Here is an 18,803-nt window from a genome sequence, read left to right as displayed (position 1 = left end):
TATCTTCACAAGATATATCCACAGCAAACATCAAACACAGGTACAGCTTACAATGCACGAGCAACGAGACAAAGAAACATGAGGACTCTTTATAGGGGGAAACAAACAGAGGATGGTAACGAGCAACAGGTGCTGGGGATTAGCACTCAGGGAAAGCTGACGAGAAGAGAGAGAGGCGGGGCCAGAGACGAGACACGGAGAGAGAAGAAATCGTCTCTCTCCCACATGAAACAGAGGATTCTGTATGATTCCACCTCTAGACCAAGAAATACCTGACAAGGTGAGGTGGAATCATGACAGAACCCCCGCCTTAAGGAGCAGCATCCTGATGCTCCTCAAAGGCACAAACAAGACAAGACAGACTTAGACAAAGACAAGAACCAGACAGACATGGTCAACAAGATAAGGGGCATACATGACATGACAACGAGTGGACTCGGGTGTGACAATAAAAATAACAAACAAGGGAGGGGGGGTGTTGGCAAACCAGAGAACATAGGGGGAAGTCCAGAAAGGGTAGGGCTGGGTGGGGAAGTCCTAGCCCGTGGGGGCGCGCCAGAGCACGGAGCCCCAGAGGGCTTAACAGGGGAAGTCCTTGGAGGAACTGTCCTAGTCCCTGGCAGGACTGCTGGGCTGGACCCCGGCTGGAGAGGCTCGGAAAGGCCGGACGGGACCGGCTGGAGAGGCCTGGGAAGGCCGGACGGGACCGGCTGGAGAGGCCTGGGAAGGCCGGACGGGACCGGCTGGAGAGGCCTGGGAAGGCCGGACGGGACCGGCTGGAGAGGCCTGGGAAGGCCGGACGGGACCGGCTGGAGAGGCCTGGGAAGGCCGGACGGGACCGGCTGGAGAGGCCTGGGAAGGCCGGACTGGACCGGCTGGAGAGGCCTGGGAATGCCGGACTGGACCGGCTGGAGAGGCCTGGGAATGCCGGACTGGACCGGCTGGAGAGGCCTGGGAATGCCGGACTGGACCGGCTGTAGAGGCCCTCGAAGGCCGGACGAGACCGGCTGTAGAGACCCGGGAAGACCGGACGGGGCCGGCTGAAGAGACCCGGGAAGGCCAGACGGGACCAGCTGGAATGGCGGCTGGGCAGCGCTGTCCGGTGGCTGGGCAGCGCTTGGTGCCGGCTGCTGGACCGGCTTGAAAGCCAGCCTCGGGAACACCGGATGCTGGGCAGTACTCGAACGCTTTCCCCTCTTGGGCTTCCTCTTCCGGGAGCGGCCCACAGGGACTGTGGCCGACCGAAGAGAGGCGGTGGGAGACACGGCTAGCTCCGTGCAGGATGAGTCGGACAGGGAGTCCCACGACTGCCTCCGTGGGCGTCTCCCTTGGATGCAGACGGGAGGTGAGTGGGATGGACCGGCGAACCTCACCATCCCAGTGGTCAGCACCTGGTCCTCCGGGACGGAATCCAGGTGGAAGTGGGTGGAGTCCTGGGGGCCACTGCTCGAGAGATTCTTTACCAGGTCCTGGAAAGACCCCTGGATAATCCTCTCCCGTTCCTCCAGCGGAGGAGGACTGACCAGGCCAGCCAGGAAATAGGAGTTCAGCAGAACCTCTGGGAGAAAGCCCCGCCTAGCCAACGACCCCTGTGCATAATTTTCCAGGGTCCGGTCACCCTGGGGAGGAAAAGGGCCATTGCCTTTCTGCACATCATAGATGGCTGACTGCCACCAAGCCTGGGACGAGTTGCTGCCTGCTGGGTTAATTTCTGGCTCGTGCATTCTGTCAGAAATTGCAAGGAAGACAATGCAGGGAGAACCCAATTGCAGGCAGGACTCAGGGATGACAGTGTTAACAGAATTTATTATTAAACAAAAGAACACTACAAAACAGGCAAAACAAAACCCACAATGGGGAAAACAAGACTGGATAATATTAAACTCAAAACAAGGACACTAACTCACTAGACTAGAAAATAAACACTGGATACAAACACTAAACTAACACTTACTTGACAAAGACACAGGAACAAGGAAAACATACAGGTATATCCACAAGGTATCTTCACAAGGTATATCCACAGCAAACATCAAACACAGGTACAGCTTACAATGCACGAGCAACGAGACAAAGAAACATGAGGACTCTTTATAGGGGGAAACAAACAGAGGATGGTAACGAGCAACAGGTGCTGGGGATTAGCACTCAGGGAAAGCTGACGAGAAGAGAGAGAGGCGGGGCCAGAGACGAGACACGGAGAGAGAAGAAATCGTCTCTCTCCCACATGAAACAGAGGATTCTGTATGATTCCACCTCTAGACCAAGAAATACCTGACAAGGTGAGGTGGAATCATGACACTATTGCCGTAATTCAACATTTTTACCACATTTCAAAAATACCTGATAATTCCACTTACATTTTTTTTATTGTGCATTACAAATACTACATATTTATCTACATATTATAGTTGAATTAATTTAACATTTTCAGACCCTTTTTAGCAAAAAAAATAGGTTTTAATTTTTCATCTATGCTTTACTTTTCAAGTGTAGTATTTTGTAATCTTGTCTTATTCTTGCAGAATAATTGTAGTGTAAAATATTAGAAATCTGCAGTGGGCTGTATTTTGCCTTTCAGCATTGTTGTAGGCTAAATTTGTTTTTTCTCTTCCTTACCGTGTAATGACTAGGTGAGAAATTGCCCCAGGCTAGTGTTCCCTCCCATCCATCTCTATTAAAGTATAATACTAACTTGCACGATTGTGTCTGATCCTCTTAGCTGAGAATTACTCTGCACTTGGTAGACCTCCCCATTTAACCGTGGCTGATCCTTAACAAAGCGAATATTTCACACCTTCACTAGAAAGGGCTGACTATCTGTTGTTTAATAGAAAATCAACCTAGAGTACAAAAGGAAGGGCTTTGTCCGGTTCTGCATCAGTGTCTGTTTCAGTTTGCTTTATTTACTTTGCTTTGTGGCTACTAGCTGAATACTAAGAGCCTGTTTAACATGAACATTTTGCTTTTTTTGGTGTGTTGTCTGCTGAAATCCCCTGTCCTGGCAGGTGGTGTCTGCTCTCAATGGGCTGGGTGAAATCTCTATGACATTCTCTGGGGCTCAACACTGCCGTGTGTTTATTTGTTGTGGCGGATTGAGGTATCTGTTTGCATAATTTCTCTCACTCCCACCAGTCTTGTCCATTTAAAAAAGTAACATTGTATTTTTGAATAATAAATCTGTCCGTATCACAGTTTCACACATCATATGCAATTGAAATTCCCTGTTGTCACTAGCTTGCAGGTTATGCATACACGCTTGTTTATGTGTGCATTTGTGTATACATCTAGAATTCGGTTGATGTGATGGTTTTGTGCAGCTGCGTGCACGTTTGTGTATGTGTGTGTGTGCGCGTATTTATATAGACATAATAATAATGAATTTCTATATAATAGAATAATTATGAAAAAATCCAAAAATTACATGTCATTTTAAACATTTATTAAAAAGACGTTTTAATACAGTTTATGTATGTTGAAAAGTAATTATTAAAAAAGGTTTAGTGTTTATTTAGTTTAGAGTTTTTAATATAACCTGTATACAGCTATAGTAATAGAATGCAGATAAATAAATAACTTCTAGTTATTTATTTATTTATATGGTTATTTATTTTAGCATTCCAATATCAGGGCTTCACCTGTTACAGTACAGAGCCATTGATTATCGGATTAAGAACATTTTTTTGAAAACAGAAATGTATAGGCTGGGTTAAAAAATAATGATATAATAATGAACATATGAAAATGATGTCTGCTCAATAATATATACGTCTTATCTACATCTCATTTTGACCTGCATTTGTATGCAGCTTAGGTTGGATGTATTCATTTTAGTATTTGTTTCCAAATGGAGGATGACTAACCTTGGGTCTGAGAGTATTAAGGCATTGCATATATTATTACATAATAAAACTACCATCCCATTTTTTAAATTAAATATATTCCACCGGGTATTTGGATATTTACCCTCTGACCCAACTGCCCTACATTTTTAGCTAAACAAATGCTGGAGCTTGTCATAGCATAAAAGGTTGTTCATGACATTGATTTTAATAAGAGGGTACAGTAAAGACAAAACGAAAATGCTTGGGTGTAAAAGGCAATAAATATAATTATAATAATAAACACCTTCACCTTCAGTTAAATGAAATGTACACACCCGACAGAGGCCTTGCAGTTTCAAATGATAAAGTCAACTTCTCATTGTCATTAAACATCCCATGTTGCTGTGTGGTCCACAGGGGTCAATTGCAGCTTATTGCTCAGTTAACATTGCTATGGGATCCAATGGTAAAAACGGGCACAAGTACAAGTTGACATTGCAAGCTCAAGCTGTTCTGCTTTCCAACCATCGCTTCGTTTCTCTGATTTTTTTCTCCTTCATCTCCTGAGGGGAATGGATGATGCAGATGGTCGACTCTGCTGTAGAGCTATGAAGTATGCACAAGATGATGGCCAGCACACATTGTGCCAGTGTAGAACTGAGTTTGTGTGCATGCAGCCAGACAGAAGGTTCATGGTAAGGTCTGGAGTCCCTTATTACACCAAACACTCGTAGTATTTGGTGGTCAAAGGTCAGCCCGCACAGGCTGGTGTGTTGTCAGGTTCATACTGGATCAGGAACAAGACACAGATAATCGTGTGTTGTGAGCAAGTGGCCTTTATAAACAGGGGTCAGTGATCTGTGATGTCCACATAGAATTCTGCACATGTAGTCTTGTCAGGAGTCAGGGGATTTTATGGCTGGAAATGAGACATAACTCATGGTCTTATTAAAGGACAAATTCATCAAAGAATAAAAAACAATGAATTCTCTTAATTTTCATGTTATCTCAAATATGTTATGCTAATTATAAAGGCCCAAACAATATAGGTTAAAGAGATAATTCACCCAAAAATGAAAATTCTATCATCCTAATGTTTCTTCTGTGGATAACAAAGGAAGATATTCTGAGAAATATCTGAGTGGTTTTGTGTCCATACAATGGATTTCAATGGGGTACAATATCGTTGGTTACGAAAATTCTTTAAAAGATCTTCTTTTGTTTTCTGCAGAAGAAAGAAAGTCATACAGTACATACACAGAATGAGGGTGAGTAATGATGGATGGTTTTTCCTTTTTGGGTGAACTATCTCTTTAAGAACAACATGAGAATGAGGAAAAATTAGGAAACTGTCCCTTTAAGCCATATGTCTGATGTAGGAACGAGAAGTATGGCTTAATGTGAGTTATAACCTTGTACTTGCAGGAAATGGAAATCGCATTTTCAACATGCAGAAATGGGATGTGGGTTATGTAGGTCAGTGGGAACTATATTTATCTTTCTACCCCTGGGTCACAGGTGTCATCAGGACTGCTATGCCAAACATGGACAGAGAATCGAGAGAGATGTACTTGGTCATCATCCAAGCCAAAGACATGGCCGGCTCTGTAGGGGGTCTGTCTGGATCCACCACAGTCAACATCACACTGACCGATGTCAACGACAATCCACCAAGATTCCCTCAAAGTACGGCTCTCCTCTTTTCTAGTTCATTACGAAAAGCGTGGATTTTAGGCACGTCTTTACAGAAATGCTATAATCCCTAAATCCCTTTGAATATACTGTGAAAGTATTACAAATGGTTGCTTTCCTTTCAGCTTTATTTGGTAAAAGTAAACCACTTTTATCGGGCTAGCTCGAGTTTATCCCGTATAAACCTCTTACAATTAGCTGAGCGCGAGCAACACTGTGTGAGATGTGAATCAATACTTTTCAACCGTTTTATTAAATCACATCTGTTCTGTTTGTTTATTCTCCACTCCAGAGAACTATCAGTTGTACGTGCCAGAATCTGCTCAGGTAGGAAAAGCTGTTGGCAAAATCAAAGCAAACGATGAAGACCTTGGCATTAACGCGGAGATGACATACAAAATTACCAATGAAGAAGGAGCCGCCATGTTTTCCATCTCCACCGACAGTGACAAAAAAGAAGGAGTCATCTCCCTCAAAAAGGTCTGGACTAGATTTTACCCATCCTCAAATATACGGTGTATCATGATAGCATCGGATTTGGGTTCCCCTGTCAAATACAGTATATTCATGTCTGTTCTTCCATCTATGTTGTATCTTTTCCCAGGCTGGCCAAATGTCATATCTGTCTCTCCATTGATCTTCTTTATGATGTGTTGTAGCCTCTGGACTATGAGAAGAAGAAGGCTTATTCTTTGAACATCGAAGGTGTCAACACCCATCTGGATCCTCGCTTTTCTTACCTGGGCCCTTTCAAAGACAGCACAACGCTGAAGCTTATCATCGGGGATGTTGATGAGGCTCCGGTCTTTACTATGGACTACTATATCATGGATGTGTATGAGAACGCCCCACCCGAGACAGAGGTTGGCATGGTTACTGCTCAAGACCCGGATAGCACCAGGAGTAAAGTCACGTGAGTTTTTGTCAGCATTTGTCCTGAGATCACAGCAATGATTGATAAAATAAATGTTTTGCCCAAATCAATGACCAAACATGTCTAAGAAACAAAGCACTGCTTTCAGATTTATAAATATTGATAGGTATTATTATATGAATGATATCTATCTTATCATTTGAATGCTTATACATTAATATGTTTTTGATGCACTTGTATATTCTGCGCTTTTTGCTCATGCGATTGGTTCCATTGTTTGGCTTATTTTGTAGATGCTTTAGATAAAAGCGTTTGCTAAATGACTAAATGTTGTTGAAACTGAATTCTTATAAATAATTACAGGCAGTTTAAAACTACTTATTAATGGCTAAAATGTTGTGTGAATAGTATTTATGTAAAAGAAATGCTGATCTGATTCTTAAAATGACAGCACATGAAAATGTTATATCCTGCACAGTAAAATGTATTTAATATAAAGAACATGTATAAAAGAGAGAGATAATTTTTTTCCAAACTAAACTTTTGATATGGAACTCCTCTTAAAGTATAACATAATATGTACAGTATATAGCTACCGTTAAAAAAACTATTTAATTTAATTGTTTGTAGGTATGTTAAGGTTAAAATTGTTATTTTTGTATAAGTTTCTGTGAACTACAATATTTCCCTCAAATTTCAAGCATTTATTTGAAATGAAAAACTGGAGAAACAGGTCAAAATTTCAGACCTCAAATAAATGTGAAGAAAACAAGTTCATATTCACTTTTAAGTGTATTTTAGAAAGTAAAAAAATATATTTTATGTGATAACCTGGATTTTTTATGACAGTTTTCATGTGTCTTGTCATGCTGTCAGTCTTTCACATTGCTGTTGGATGACTTTCCTACTTGATTTTGTTCAAATTCAACAGACACTGGACTGTAATGTCCAACTACATTTTGAAATGTTGATTAAATGAACATTTGGAATTGTCCCTAAATTTTTTCCAAGGTTTGTATGTTTTTAACATGACTTTAAAAAAACTTTTCCATTTTGCAATTTTAGGTATTTCATTGACCAAAATACCGAAGATGATACACTTTTCAGCATTGATGCCAACAGTGGACTTATTAAAACCACCAGAAGTTTGGACCGAGAGGAAGCAGCTTGGCACAACATCACTGTGATGGCTTCAGAGATTGGTATGTACTACTCTAAGGACAGACTCCTATCTGCCCGCATTGATTTTTGACAGTGTGTGTGAGTTTCTCAGAAAAACACAGGGAACAATTTTACCACTTATATCTATTTTTTGAAACAAGCATTTTTCTTGAAGTATGGATTTGGAAACTCCTTGTCCAAGAGGAAATCATTATCCTTGAAGTCTGAATCATTGATATCGAAGAGAATGGGTTCTTAAAGGACTGTTGCATTCTGGGATTGATGCCGAGGCTACACGTCACAGGGTCAATGTTTCTTCTCTTTTTTCCTATCTGTATTTTTTTCTTTTAACAGATGCTCATCTAAGCAATTATCCTTCCTCTACCTCTCTTTCGTCGTTGGTGTTCAGCTAATGTGCAAAAACTTTTCTCTGATAATTCCTGCTAACAGTTGGCTGATAATGTTGGCCACTGTAGTAAATCTTAGTGCAGCTACTCACGACACACCTCTCGTGAGAATCCGAAACGCGTGTACTTGGAAATCTCACACTAAATTTGAATTCCTGCAGCATTCTACAGTACATCAAACCCTGTGAATATTTTATAAATGTGCAAGACCAATAAGAGCAAATAAAACCATAACATTGCACAGTGTAGCCAATCTACAATGCACCATGATACTGAACTTTAAAATGTTACATTTGGATTTTAAATGACATCACTTTTAAAGTTTATATTATCATGAAAAGACAAGGTGATATTCAACAAACCTCACGAGCAGGGTGTCCTGATATGGCTTGACTTCAGTCATGTGAAATTTCTCATCCATCAGTTTTATTCATATACAAGCTCTTGTTTTTAGTCACTTTGACAGCAACTTTCATAATTGAACATTTGTCATATTTCTTTTCAGACAATCCAAATCTTGTGAGGTTTGTACCAGTCACAGTGCAGGTCTTGGATGTCAATGATAATGTGCCCTATATTGCCACAGACAGCGCCCTTATTGTGTGTGAAGGCTACAAGGCAGGCCAGGTTAGTTATCTCCCCTCATTTCTCACTTTTCTCTCTCTGTCCTTTTCTTTCATTCCCAGCGTCATTCTGTTTCAACCTGTCACAAACCCTCTCCTCATCTCCCTCGACAATCCCTCAATACTCGGTTTCTCCTATCACTACTGTGCCGCCTTCCTCCTCTGCCCCATTTTTTTCGGTTGTCTTAAACCCTCTCCCTTTCCCCATGCTTTAATGCAGTTTTTCTTTCCTTTTTGTATATACACCCTTTCCCACCCACACCCACGCCACAGATCCGTGCATAAACACAGATTCCGTACTATTCCCTTATGCTAGGTCTGACACCGTCAGGAATGGATTTATCTGTGGACTGACAGACATGGAAAGCTTTTAAACCTATAAATAATTCAGCGTGTTTCAATGTATTCACGGGCAGATAGCAGTTTGCAATGAGCGGAATAGAAATGGCTCGCAGGAAATGTTAATCATCACACGTTTGCGTCCGGGCCCACGTGCTGCGATGGATAGCGGCGGAGTGGCATATGCGGTTGAGCTTTACCCTTCGATGAGATTGCTAAGCAGTTGGACACATATAATCTACATGCTGTGGGAAGATGAGCGGCAGTATCATAGATTAAATATCAAGGGCCCTCTCCAATCACTTCTGTCTGAGGTAAACCTCGGAGGCTATTGAAATAAAGGCAAAGGAAATTATTCTGACTAAAAGAGGACGTTTAATATACAAGTTGTGCCTTCTTCTTGGACCTTTGCTTAGTTAAAGCCTTCTTTTAGGTTGAGTCAAGTAACCCATTTTATGTCCTTAGAAGGCAGAGTTCCATTCGTAGGTGTAGAAATTGGCTCTTTTTTATTGTGGCTTTTGGTCTTCCAGGGTAGAACTGGCCTGTCTAAATAAATCCTCTTTCCAATAACCAGAATTCACGATTGTACTGTAGCAGTGTAAGATAATCAGGGTTTACTGTCGTGCCGTGGCCTTTATTAAGTGTTTTCACAGAGATAAGACTAAAACAGATTGCTTGGACTAGCGTCACCTCATAGGAAAGTTTTTACAGTATTGTTTGTTCTGATCTGCGTTGATTCACAGGACTAAACTGCATGAAACTTAACGTTGTAATTTGAACAACAACACAAAAAACTGCAACGCAGTATCATACTGTAGGCTTTTTTCACACTTAGCATGATTCGAACCCGGGTTCAATTCCAATTCATTTAACATTGTATTCCTTTTGTGTCTGAACCGCACACTGTAAACCCGGATACGTTGCCCGTACTCAAAAATGTTGGAGTTTTAGAGGTTCTTGGTTTAAGTAAGCAGAACTTTCAAATTTTGATTTCTGTTAAGTTAAAGTTTGAACCAAATCTTAGCAAGTGCAACTTAAATATTTAATTTATCCTTTTTATGAAATTAAGTAGACAGAACTTGAATAAGTATACCAAAATTGCATTTTTAAGTTAACTGAACTAAATTTATACAGTTTGTTTTGTTTTACATATTTCTTAGTCTTAATATACATAAATCAAGCACTTTGACTTGTGCAACCGAAAATGAGCAAGAAGAGATAGATCTCACAACTGTCATCAGCACAGTTCCTGCTCACTGGTAATATAACACATGTCACAGTTCAAATGTAGCATCGCACACCCAACATATGCACCACCCTTCTAAGAAATGGTAACCACAAAACTGAAAAATATGTCAAACTCTTTTAAATATCTAAGAGAAGTGAATATTAAACACTAACAAGTCTTTAACTTTACTATAAACATGTAAAATAATCATGATTTTTTAAATGTACACTCCTAATGCAGTCTGACTCAAAGCATGCTTGGAATTGGAAATCCTTCTTGACCGATTGTTTGAATTAACCTGTTTAAATTAAGTAAATTGAACTAGGAGTAAATACATTTTTTCAGTTTTAGTCAAAACTTCAAGTTAATCAAAAATAATCATTATACTTTACTCAAAAGTACAGAAGTGTTTCAGGAACTTAAAATATTTAAGTAAGTAGAACATTTTTATAAAATTAAGTTTACATTACTTAATCTGTTTGATTATTGAACATTTTTATTTACAGTGCAGCACATTTGCATCAACAGGAGCGCCACTGCAGATATGTCAACCACTCAAGTGTTTTTGACTGTTTACCTTCAACTGTTGCTCGGTTAAGAAGGAGAATAAGCAATTCTCACTCTGCTTCTTGAGTGTTTTTGGATTAACCACTAAAACACACTCAGAATGGCACTTGCGTTTTTCTTGCGCCAATGCAAATTTGTTAGAAATGCAAAGAATGTGGGCAGCTCTCCGCCGGCAATTTATCCAGAGACGAGCAGCTACAGAAATCCATTGTAGTACAATAAGTGTGACCGTGGGCGGGCAAGATGCAAATTAAATGACATAAATGGCATGCGAATTACGACAGACCACTTTTTGCTAACGCTTGGACGTGGAAGATGAGCACCAGAGTTCCCGAAACCACACTAACCAAACAAACCGCACTATGATGTCAAACGGACTGGGGTTTACAGCAAAGACAGGTGAAGAGCATCAATAATGGTCTATACTCTTGAGTGAGGAGATTCCCACTCGCTACTGACGCCCTAGCAGTGGCCAATTAGATTAACAAGATGACAGAACATCATGGGGCTAAGCAAACCTTGAAACCATCTATCTTTTCAATGTCTCTGATCCACACATCCCACTGGGCAAGGGGCTTAACTCTAGGTCTTCAGTCTGAATTGAATGTCTTTCAAAAGCAGAGAGGAAATAGAAGCCCAGGTGGTCCAATTACATTTCTAGGTTGACCAGATCCTTCTCTAGGAGTTGAGTGCCCAGAGGAGCTCTTTTAGATATTTTTAGTGCCACTTTTAATTCAACCCTCATTTTTAGAGTGGAGAAAAAAATGAAGCTTGTTTTTCCTCCTATTTCTCTGGTTCTTTATTTTTCTCCATATAGGTCATTCAGACCATCAGGGCAACGGATAAGGACAACTTTGCCAATGGTCAGTTCTCCTTTGCGTTACCAGAGGACCTTCCAGCGAATCCAAATTTCACTCTGAAGGACAATGAAGGTAAAATGCAGTGAATTTGACACCACAACAGTGCCGTAGAATTTTTTTTTTGGTTTATAGACGGTTTCATCAGACGCACGCACCTGTGTTTGGTAATAATATATATTTTTTGTATCAATATTTTATTGTTTATTAATTGTTTGAAATTAAATTAAAACTACTCAACAGTTTTAGATTCTACTGGAAATTATGTTTGAGCACATAACATTTATTTAGGATGTTGCCGCTCCTAAAAAAGTTAAATCATCCACAATCGTGTGGAAACAAGATGTAGATGTAGAAATTCTGTAATTTCTGATTTTGTTACAAAAACAAATTCTATATTCAGTGCTTAGGTTGTACACAGACTCTCATGAAAGTCAAATAAGCCGATCTAAAGAGCCTCTCCAAAGGAATCTCACTAATGGAATCTACTAATGTTTTCCAACTGATATCCTGATGTTTGCTCAGGGCAAACCCTCAGTGCCTCTCCACAAACATATTTAGTACCACATGTTGTCACACAGATCCCCCTCATTTTCTGCCTTCTCCTCCCCTTCACGCTCTTATTTAATATCATTGCGAGGCCAGTGCTGCTGTTTCCCAGGAAACCGGCTCCGTGTTTATGTTAGCTCAAGGCTCCCCGGTGGAGACGGCCAAACTCTAATGATTCCTTCTAATGCTGGACTGCTGACTTGGAGAATCAGGTGTGAGTGGGGAGCTATAGGGTGGACTATAGAGTTTAACGGGCAATCAGGGAGATAAGAGGTAGACGCTGCGAGTCCAGAGTTCAGAGCAGCTGTGATTTAGAGCTTTTTTCTAGTTTGTATCAAACGGCACAACCAATCTTTCCCACAGTTGGTCCCGTTCTTAAATATCATCCCTGTGGATGGACCATTATTGACTCTTTTATGCGTTGGGCTTGGGGGATCCACAGGGGCTCAAGAAGCGCTCTGTTCCGGCCGCTTGCTGATTGGGTGGGTGTGTAGGACTGTCAACCTCGATCACACAAACGCTTCTCTCCTTGAGCTTGTGGCGCTGCATTGATTGTGTTTCTGTCCACGCAGCCAGACTGTTTGGCAGGATGAGGCATTAAAAATATGATGGAAATTCCCTCTGGAGGTATTTTCATTTCCCTCCTGGGAAATGGCTGCGGGTTGGATTGAATAATATATTTTTGACGGTTATATTTTATGACGCATTATATTTTTTGAATCTAGAGAAGGTTTTTACCATTTCTGTAAAATGGGTAATGAAGGGCATGGCAGCCCATTCCAAGAGATCCATGATAACGTTAAGTTGTCATTCAAATATGTTTATGATCACATGCGCATGTTCAGGTCTCATCCAAGAGCTTGTGAGAGGTCTCCTCCCAGACTAATTCTCTGGAACTGAGGCAGGTTATCTCGAGCCTTTAAACACTCACATTAAGCTATAACAGCTACAGTGATCAGGACTCGTGCCAGAGCTGCAGTATTGGCAGTATTTGTTTTTGTTGCTATTTTTTCATTTATTTATTTAATTGTTTGTTTATTTATTGCGCATGGCATCATAGGAAGATGAATTTATCTTCGGTGCATGCACGCTTCGTTCACTTGTGTCCTAGCAGGAAAGTGCGAACGATTCAATGCTATATAAATCAGCTGTGAATTTGCCACTCATGTATAATAAATGGCGCATTTTTTACTTTGTTTTTCAAGATTTGCTAATGATCATTCCACCCTCTGCCATTACATTTTTCATAGTGTTTGAACACATTAAATACCTGTAGACTATTAAAAACCCCAACATCATTAAGTCCAATACAAATGTAAGTCACTGCGTAAAGGGCTAATTTATGCTTAAATCTTTTAGAGATGCAAATTTGAATTGTCCTAACCCTGACTTTTAATTTTTTTGTTATAACACGTTCTGTAATATCTAATGCATACACGCTAGCTGCTGGTTCTGCATTAATTCGCTGGAGATGAATTGCTTTGCCTCTTCCACATGCCCATAGACTTGGAAAAGACTAAAAGGAAGTAAAGGGACCACAGTTATCTCACTTGTAACTGATTGTACTATAATATCGGTTTAAAGGTGCAGTGCATGACATTTAGCGAAACCAATTGAAACATTGCAACCATTTAAATGTCCAAAGCTTGTGTTTTCTCGAAAAGCAATAGGTTTGTATGGTTTTTATGTTTTTATGTACCTGCAGGGTAGGTTTAAAATAGAAGTTCTCAGTAGATACAAGAACAACTGATGACTTGAAGAAGCCGTTTGAAAAACCAAATCCACCCTACTGATCTCCGGGGAGGTGATAAGAGACCTACGACTTGCACCCAAGTTAGACCCCTTAAAGCATCCACCCACCCTTCTCTCCAGACTGAAGTTAGATGACACTCTACGCTCAACACACAGCTGCAGTGATAAAGCGCTACATGACTGTGCATACGATGAGGTGCTTAGGACCTGCCTGTGGGTGGGAGCGTATGTGAGAAAGAAAGATAGAAGGTGAAAATCCTCCACAAGCCTCTAAAATTTGAAAAGTTGGTGCAGCGTAGAAAGTTAATAAAGCGTGACGCTTTTGTCACTGTGTGTGTGAGGTTTACAAGCTGTCAGAACACCAGCCCTCCAGAACTGGTGTTTGAGAGGTGCTGTCAGAAAGCGTGCATTGTCCTTTTTAAATCACACTCAATCGAAATGTGAGTCATGTGCCAGTGTGATTCAGATAATCGTGAACTTGCATTCCTTTGTTTGATTTTTTCTTCAAAAATCAAATTATTGACTTATTATATTATTTTTCTTGATAGATAAAAAAAGAACCACAGAAATGATCAGAAAAACAATAGTGTTAAGTTACTCTGTATTTTCTCAAAAATGAATGTTTTCACTGTGTGGAGATATATTAACACTGTAACAATGCAATATTCAAAGATTTGTTCTCTATTCTCACTGGCAACCACTGAGGATGTGGAGCGAATTGTTTTGTTTGGCTCGTGTTGCACAGAGTCCTCACGTACAGAGCCAGAGAGAATAAACCTCTGCTCTTTCTGACAGATAGCAGCGCGAGCGTGTTGGCGCGCCGGCAGGGCTTCACCCAGGCGGAACAAGAGCTGTACCAGCTGCCCGTGATTGTGTGGGATGGAGGAGAGCCCCTCCTCAGCAGCACCAGCACGCTTACGCTCAGGGTGTGTCCGTGCCAGCGTGGAGCCCGAGCTCCTGTGTGTAGGGCTCAAGCATTCCTGTCCTCGGCTGGTCTGAGCACTGGAGCCCTTATCGCCATCCTGCTGTGTGTGCTCATCCTCCTGGGTAAGACAGAAAACAAAGTGGCCAAGACAAAAGATCTTTCTGTATTCATTTCCAATGAGTTTGACAAATTAAGGAACACAATTAGCAGCGCTCCATAAATAAGTTCAAGGAAAGAAGAGCACATCCTGTAAGTTTTCTTTATTTAGCAAAACTCATCATACTGCTTTTAGTGCAAGTGTGCACATGGCTAAAAGAAGCTAACTTTGCATTATCTAATGACGTACTCATAGTCATATCTGTTTGACCATAAATCATCACAGAGTATTTTAAGTTGTTTCTGCCGTTATAAGTAATAGCTCAAGTGATTGCGCCGGCACCTTATGCGCACAAACAATATTCCAGCATCTCAAATATGACAGCCTGTTCATAACCAAAATAAAATAGTTATAATTATTATTTATGCTTTTTAATGAAATATATAAGTGCAACGTTTTGCCTTAGCGCTTGAGGAGCGGGATCTGCCAAAGGAGGTGCCAGATCGGATTTCGGCACAAATTAAGCTCTGCTTATAGTTATAACTGATGAAAGTTTTAAATGAAAATTAACACATTTAGCGAATTTCTAAGTATTTAGCCTGCCCACCATTGATGGCAGCATGTCGGAAATTTAGAGATAGTTCACCCAAATTTTTTAATTATAGCATTATTCATTAACATACAAGTCTAATCATAATAATATATCTGTTATAACCGCAAGGACTGTAAAACATTTTAGATAAAATTGTAAGCTAACATGGTCTTTGTCACTTACATTACAACTTACATTTTTCCAAAATACTTATATTGGATTACTAGCAGTAATTAAAAACAAAAAATATTTATTTTGATCAGGAAATGCAAAAATTATGAGTTGAGATTAAAGAAATCAAAAATTGTTTTTATGGATGTAGAATTTGTTTATTAGAATGGGGTAAAAAAGAGAGGAATGCATTATCAAGATATTCTTCCGAGTTGGTTTTGTTTACCTGACATTCTAAGAAACATTGCCTCAAAGTTCATTGGTTGAAGATGAAAGATTTCACCCTGCAGGATGTGTGAAAACCCCTTCTCCCACTCTCGTCCACTGACAAGAACAAATATAGACACTACTAAGGAGTGCTTGGCTACTGCACAACTGTGTGGGCTGAAACAATGAACTATAACTGCAAAGTGTGTACATACCTTGACAGGCCAGAATGATGATTAACAACACATTGAATAACACCAAAACAATCTGTTCAACTGATTAGATTTAGAGGCCTAGCCATGGTCCATCATTAACATGGAACAAGTAGCAAATAGCAGGTTTGAAATCTATTATTTTTCATGTTTGTGTTTTTATACAGTATAATACAACTAAAAGGCATTAGCTGCCCTTCACATGTGTTATAAAACAATTTTGTTCATTTAGAAGTTCTTGGCTGCAAAATTTTATGCAGATTATTAAGGAATAAATTCCATTTTATATTCCATTCCATTTCATTTATGCTTTCATTCATTCTTTGATTTAAAAAAATCAATGCCCAAGTTTTGGGGCTGTACTGTTTTGTCAAAGAGATTTTTTTACTGTGTATAACCAGCATTAATTGAAAAAAGAATACGGTAACACTTTAGTATAGGGAGCAATTCTCACTATTAACTAGTTGCTTATAAGATGCCTGTTTTTAGCATATTGGCTGTTTATTAGTAATAATAAAGCACATAATCAACATGACCACATTCTACTTCCCTCATCCTACCTAATACCTAAACCTAACAACTATTTAACTAACTATTAATAAGCAACAAATTTGTAGTTCACTGAGGCAAAAGTCAGGTTTGTTAATACAGTGAATTGGACCTTAAAATAAAGTGTGACCAAGAAAACATGACTGGACATGACTAGAAATACATGAGTTGAGATTGAAGGAATAAAGCAATTTTGAGGAAGACAATGACAAAAATGTTTATTGTTGTACATGTTTTAGAATAAATCTGTATAATTATTCAGAGTGATGCATTTTTTAAAATATTTTTTACTGACTTTCTAAGAAACATTGTTCATTGGTTATGAATTAAAAACGTTTGTAATTTCCTCACCATTTACAAGTTTCTAAAACTTCTGATCAGTTCATAACACTATCTGTATGAGGCGAGTTTAAAGCTGTCAAACGATTAATTGAGATGAAACGCATCCAGAATAAAAGTTTGTGTTTACATAATATATGTATTTTTAAAATATTAATATTAATTTTGTATTTATTAAAGCATACACATACATGCATATATTTTAGAAAAATCTAAAAAGTAACAAACATTTATATATGATTTAAATGATTGGTTAATATAAATAAATACATGTAAATATTTCCTAAATATATATACATGTATGCGTTTGTGTTTATAAATAAAAAATGATTGTGCACAGCACCCAGACATATAATATGCAAACACAAACTTTTATTCTGGATGCGATTAATCGTTTGACAGCCCTAGGTCAGTTCGTGGCTATTTATTGCTAAACATAATTGATTTTGCACCAGTAAATAAGTGATTATTAGTGATTATTTAACGAAAGCCTTAAAATGTCAGCGAGCAGATGATTGTGTTCCTGCTCCGTACAACTCATGATTACAGTAAAGTTCATTTGCATTTACACGGATGAACAAACTAAACTTGTGTCTCTTCTCTCATAGCCATCGTGGTTCTGTTTGTCACCCTGCGTAGTAAGAAGAGCAAAAAGGAGCCTCTGATCATCTCAACAGAGGATATCAGAGAGAACGTAGTGACGTACGACGATGAAGGTGGAGGCGAGGAAGATACGGAGGCTTTTGATATAGCAGCGCTGAGGAACCCTGCGGCAGCCGAGGAGATGAGGTTAAGGAAAGACCTTCAAACGGAGATTTGGAGAGCAATAGGCATGGAGGCCCTTAGCCCTTCTTTGACCTTACAGGATGAGGACATCCAGGATGTGATTAAACTGAAAGTGGTCGAGGCCGATCGGGATATGAGCGGGCCTCCATACGATTCCCTTCAGACATATGCTTACGAGGGCCGTGGCTCCCCTTCTGGCTCGATCAGTTCTCTGGACCTGCCTGAACCACTGGATCTCAGTGAGGTCGATGACTGGGGTCCCGAAGTGCAAATACTCAGCAGACTCTTTGAAGCGAAAATCAACCAGCACACTCCATAATGGCTGTGCATGTTTCGTAAACCAGAAGTTGTGTGTCGTTTTCCTGTCTGGTCAAATGGGACCGCAGTCGAGACGTTTTGTCATCTGGTTTTGCTGTGGGATTATTTGACTGTTGTTTTTCACCGGCCTCTTCAAGTGGAAGAAAGTAAGTTGATTTTTAAAGAAAAAGTTGAAAATTTAGAAAAAAAAACTCAACTCATAAAGGAAGCTATTTTCCCTGGTGTATATTTTCTATTGCTTAATAAAATTCATGATTCCAGATCTTGAAACTTACATGTATTGCATATTCGTCCATTCTCACCACATAAAAGGCAGCAATGACTCAGAAAGCATACCACTTAAATGTCCCGGCTGGTTTATGAAGACATTTTTCAAACTAAACTGATTATTTCCCTCTCAGAATAAAAAATTGGATTTTGCGTTTAGAGCCCGTAGTCTAACGTTGCAATTTTTCGCCGCGTGTGACGTGTACCCTAGACCAACATTCAACGTAGGGCCTACAACATTCAGTATAAATCACATCTGTCAAAAGTGAGAAAGTAACTTATTATAATTCTCACAAGCAGTAAGAATTTTAATTGGATAACAACGGCTTTCTGCGAAAGATAATTGGATTCAAATGGTTGAGTGGGCACCTTTTATTACTTTCCTAGGACTTATAAATCAACTGTGAAAAGTCTGTGTTGCAATCCAGTCATGATCAATTCCCACGAGCTTCGCAACATGCAGATAA

General features: G+C 39.8%; 1 protein-coding gene across 1 annotated transcript in view; it reads left to right on the top strand.

Moving 5' to 3' along the window:
• The window catches only part of cdh18a (cadherin 18, type 2a), a 40,331-nt gene extending 22,076 nt beyond the window's left edge, over positions 1-18,255 (top strand). The window contains exons 5-12 of the mRNA XM_056744382.1: positions 5,343-5,510; positions 5,809-5,996; positions 6,176-6,429; positions 7,456-7,592; positions 8,464-8,585; positions 11,533-11,647; positions 14,669-14,920; positions 17,574-18,255. Of these exons, the coding sequence (XP_056600360.1) occupies positions 5,343-5,510; positions 5,809-5,996; positions 6,176-6,429; positions 7,456-7,592; positions 8,464-8,585; positions 11,533-11,647; positions 14,669-14,920; positions 17,574-18,070 (1,733 nt within the window). The 3' untranslated portion in view covers positions 18,071-18,255. The remainder of the gene's footprint in view (positions 1-5,342; positions 5,511-5,808; positions 5,997-6,175; positions 6,430-7,455; positions 7,593-8,463; positions 8,586-11,532; positions 11,648-14,668; positions 14,921-17,573) is intronic.
• Positions 18,256-18,803: the final 548 nt, after the last annotated feature.

This window comes from Triplophysa dalaica, chromosome 3, assembly GCF_015846415.1.
Source record: "Triplophysa dalaica isolate WHDGS20190420 chromosome 3, ASM1584641v1, whole genome shotgun sequence".
NCBI classification, from domain to species: domain Eukaryota; kingdom Metazoa; phylum Chordata; class Actinopteri; order Cypriniformes; family Nemacheilidae; genus Triplophysa; species Triplophysa dalaica.
This window is presented reverse-complemented; position numbering and strand designations above follow the sequence as displayed.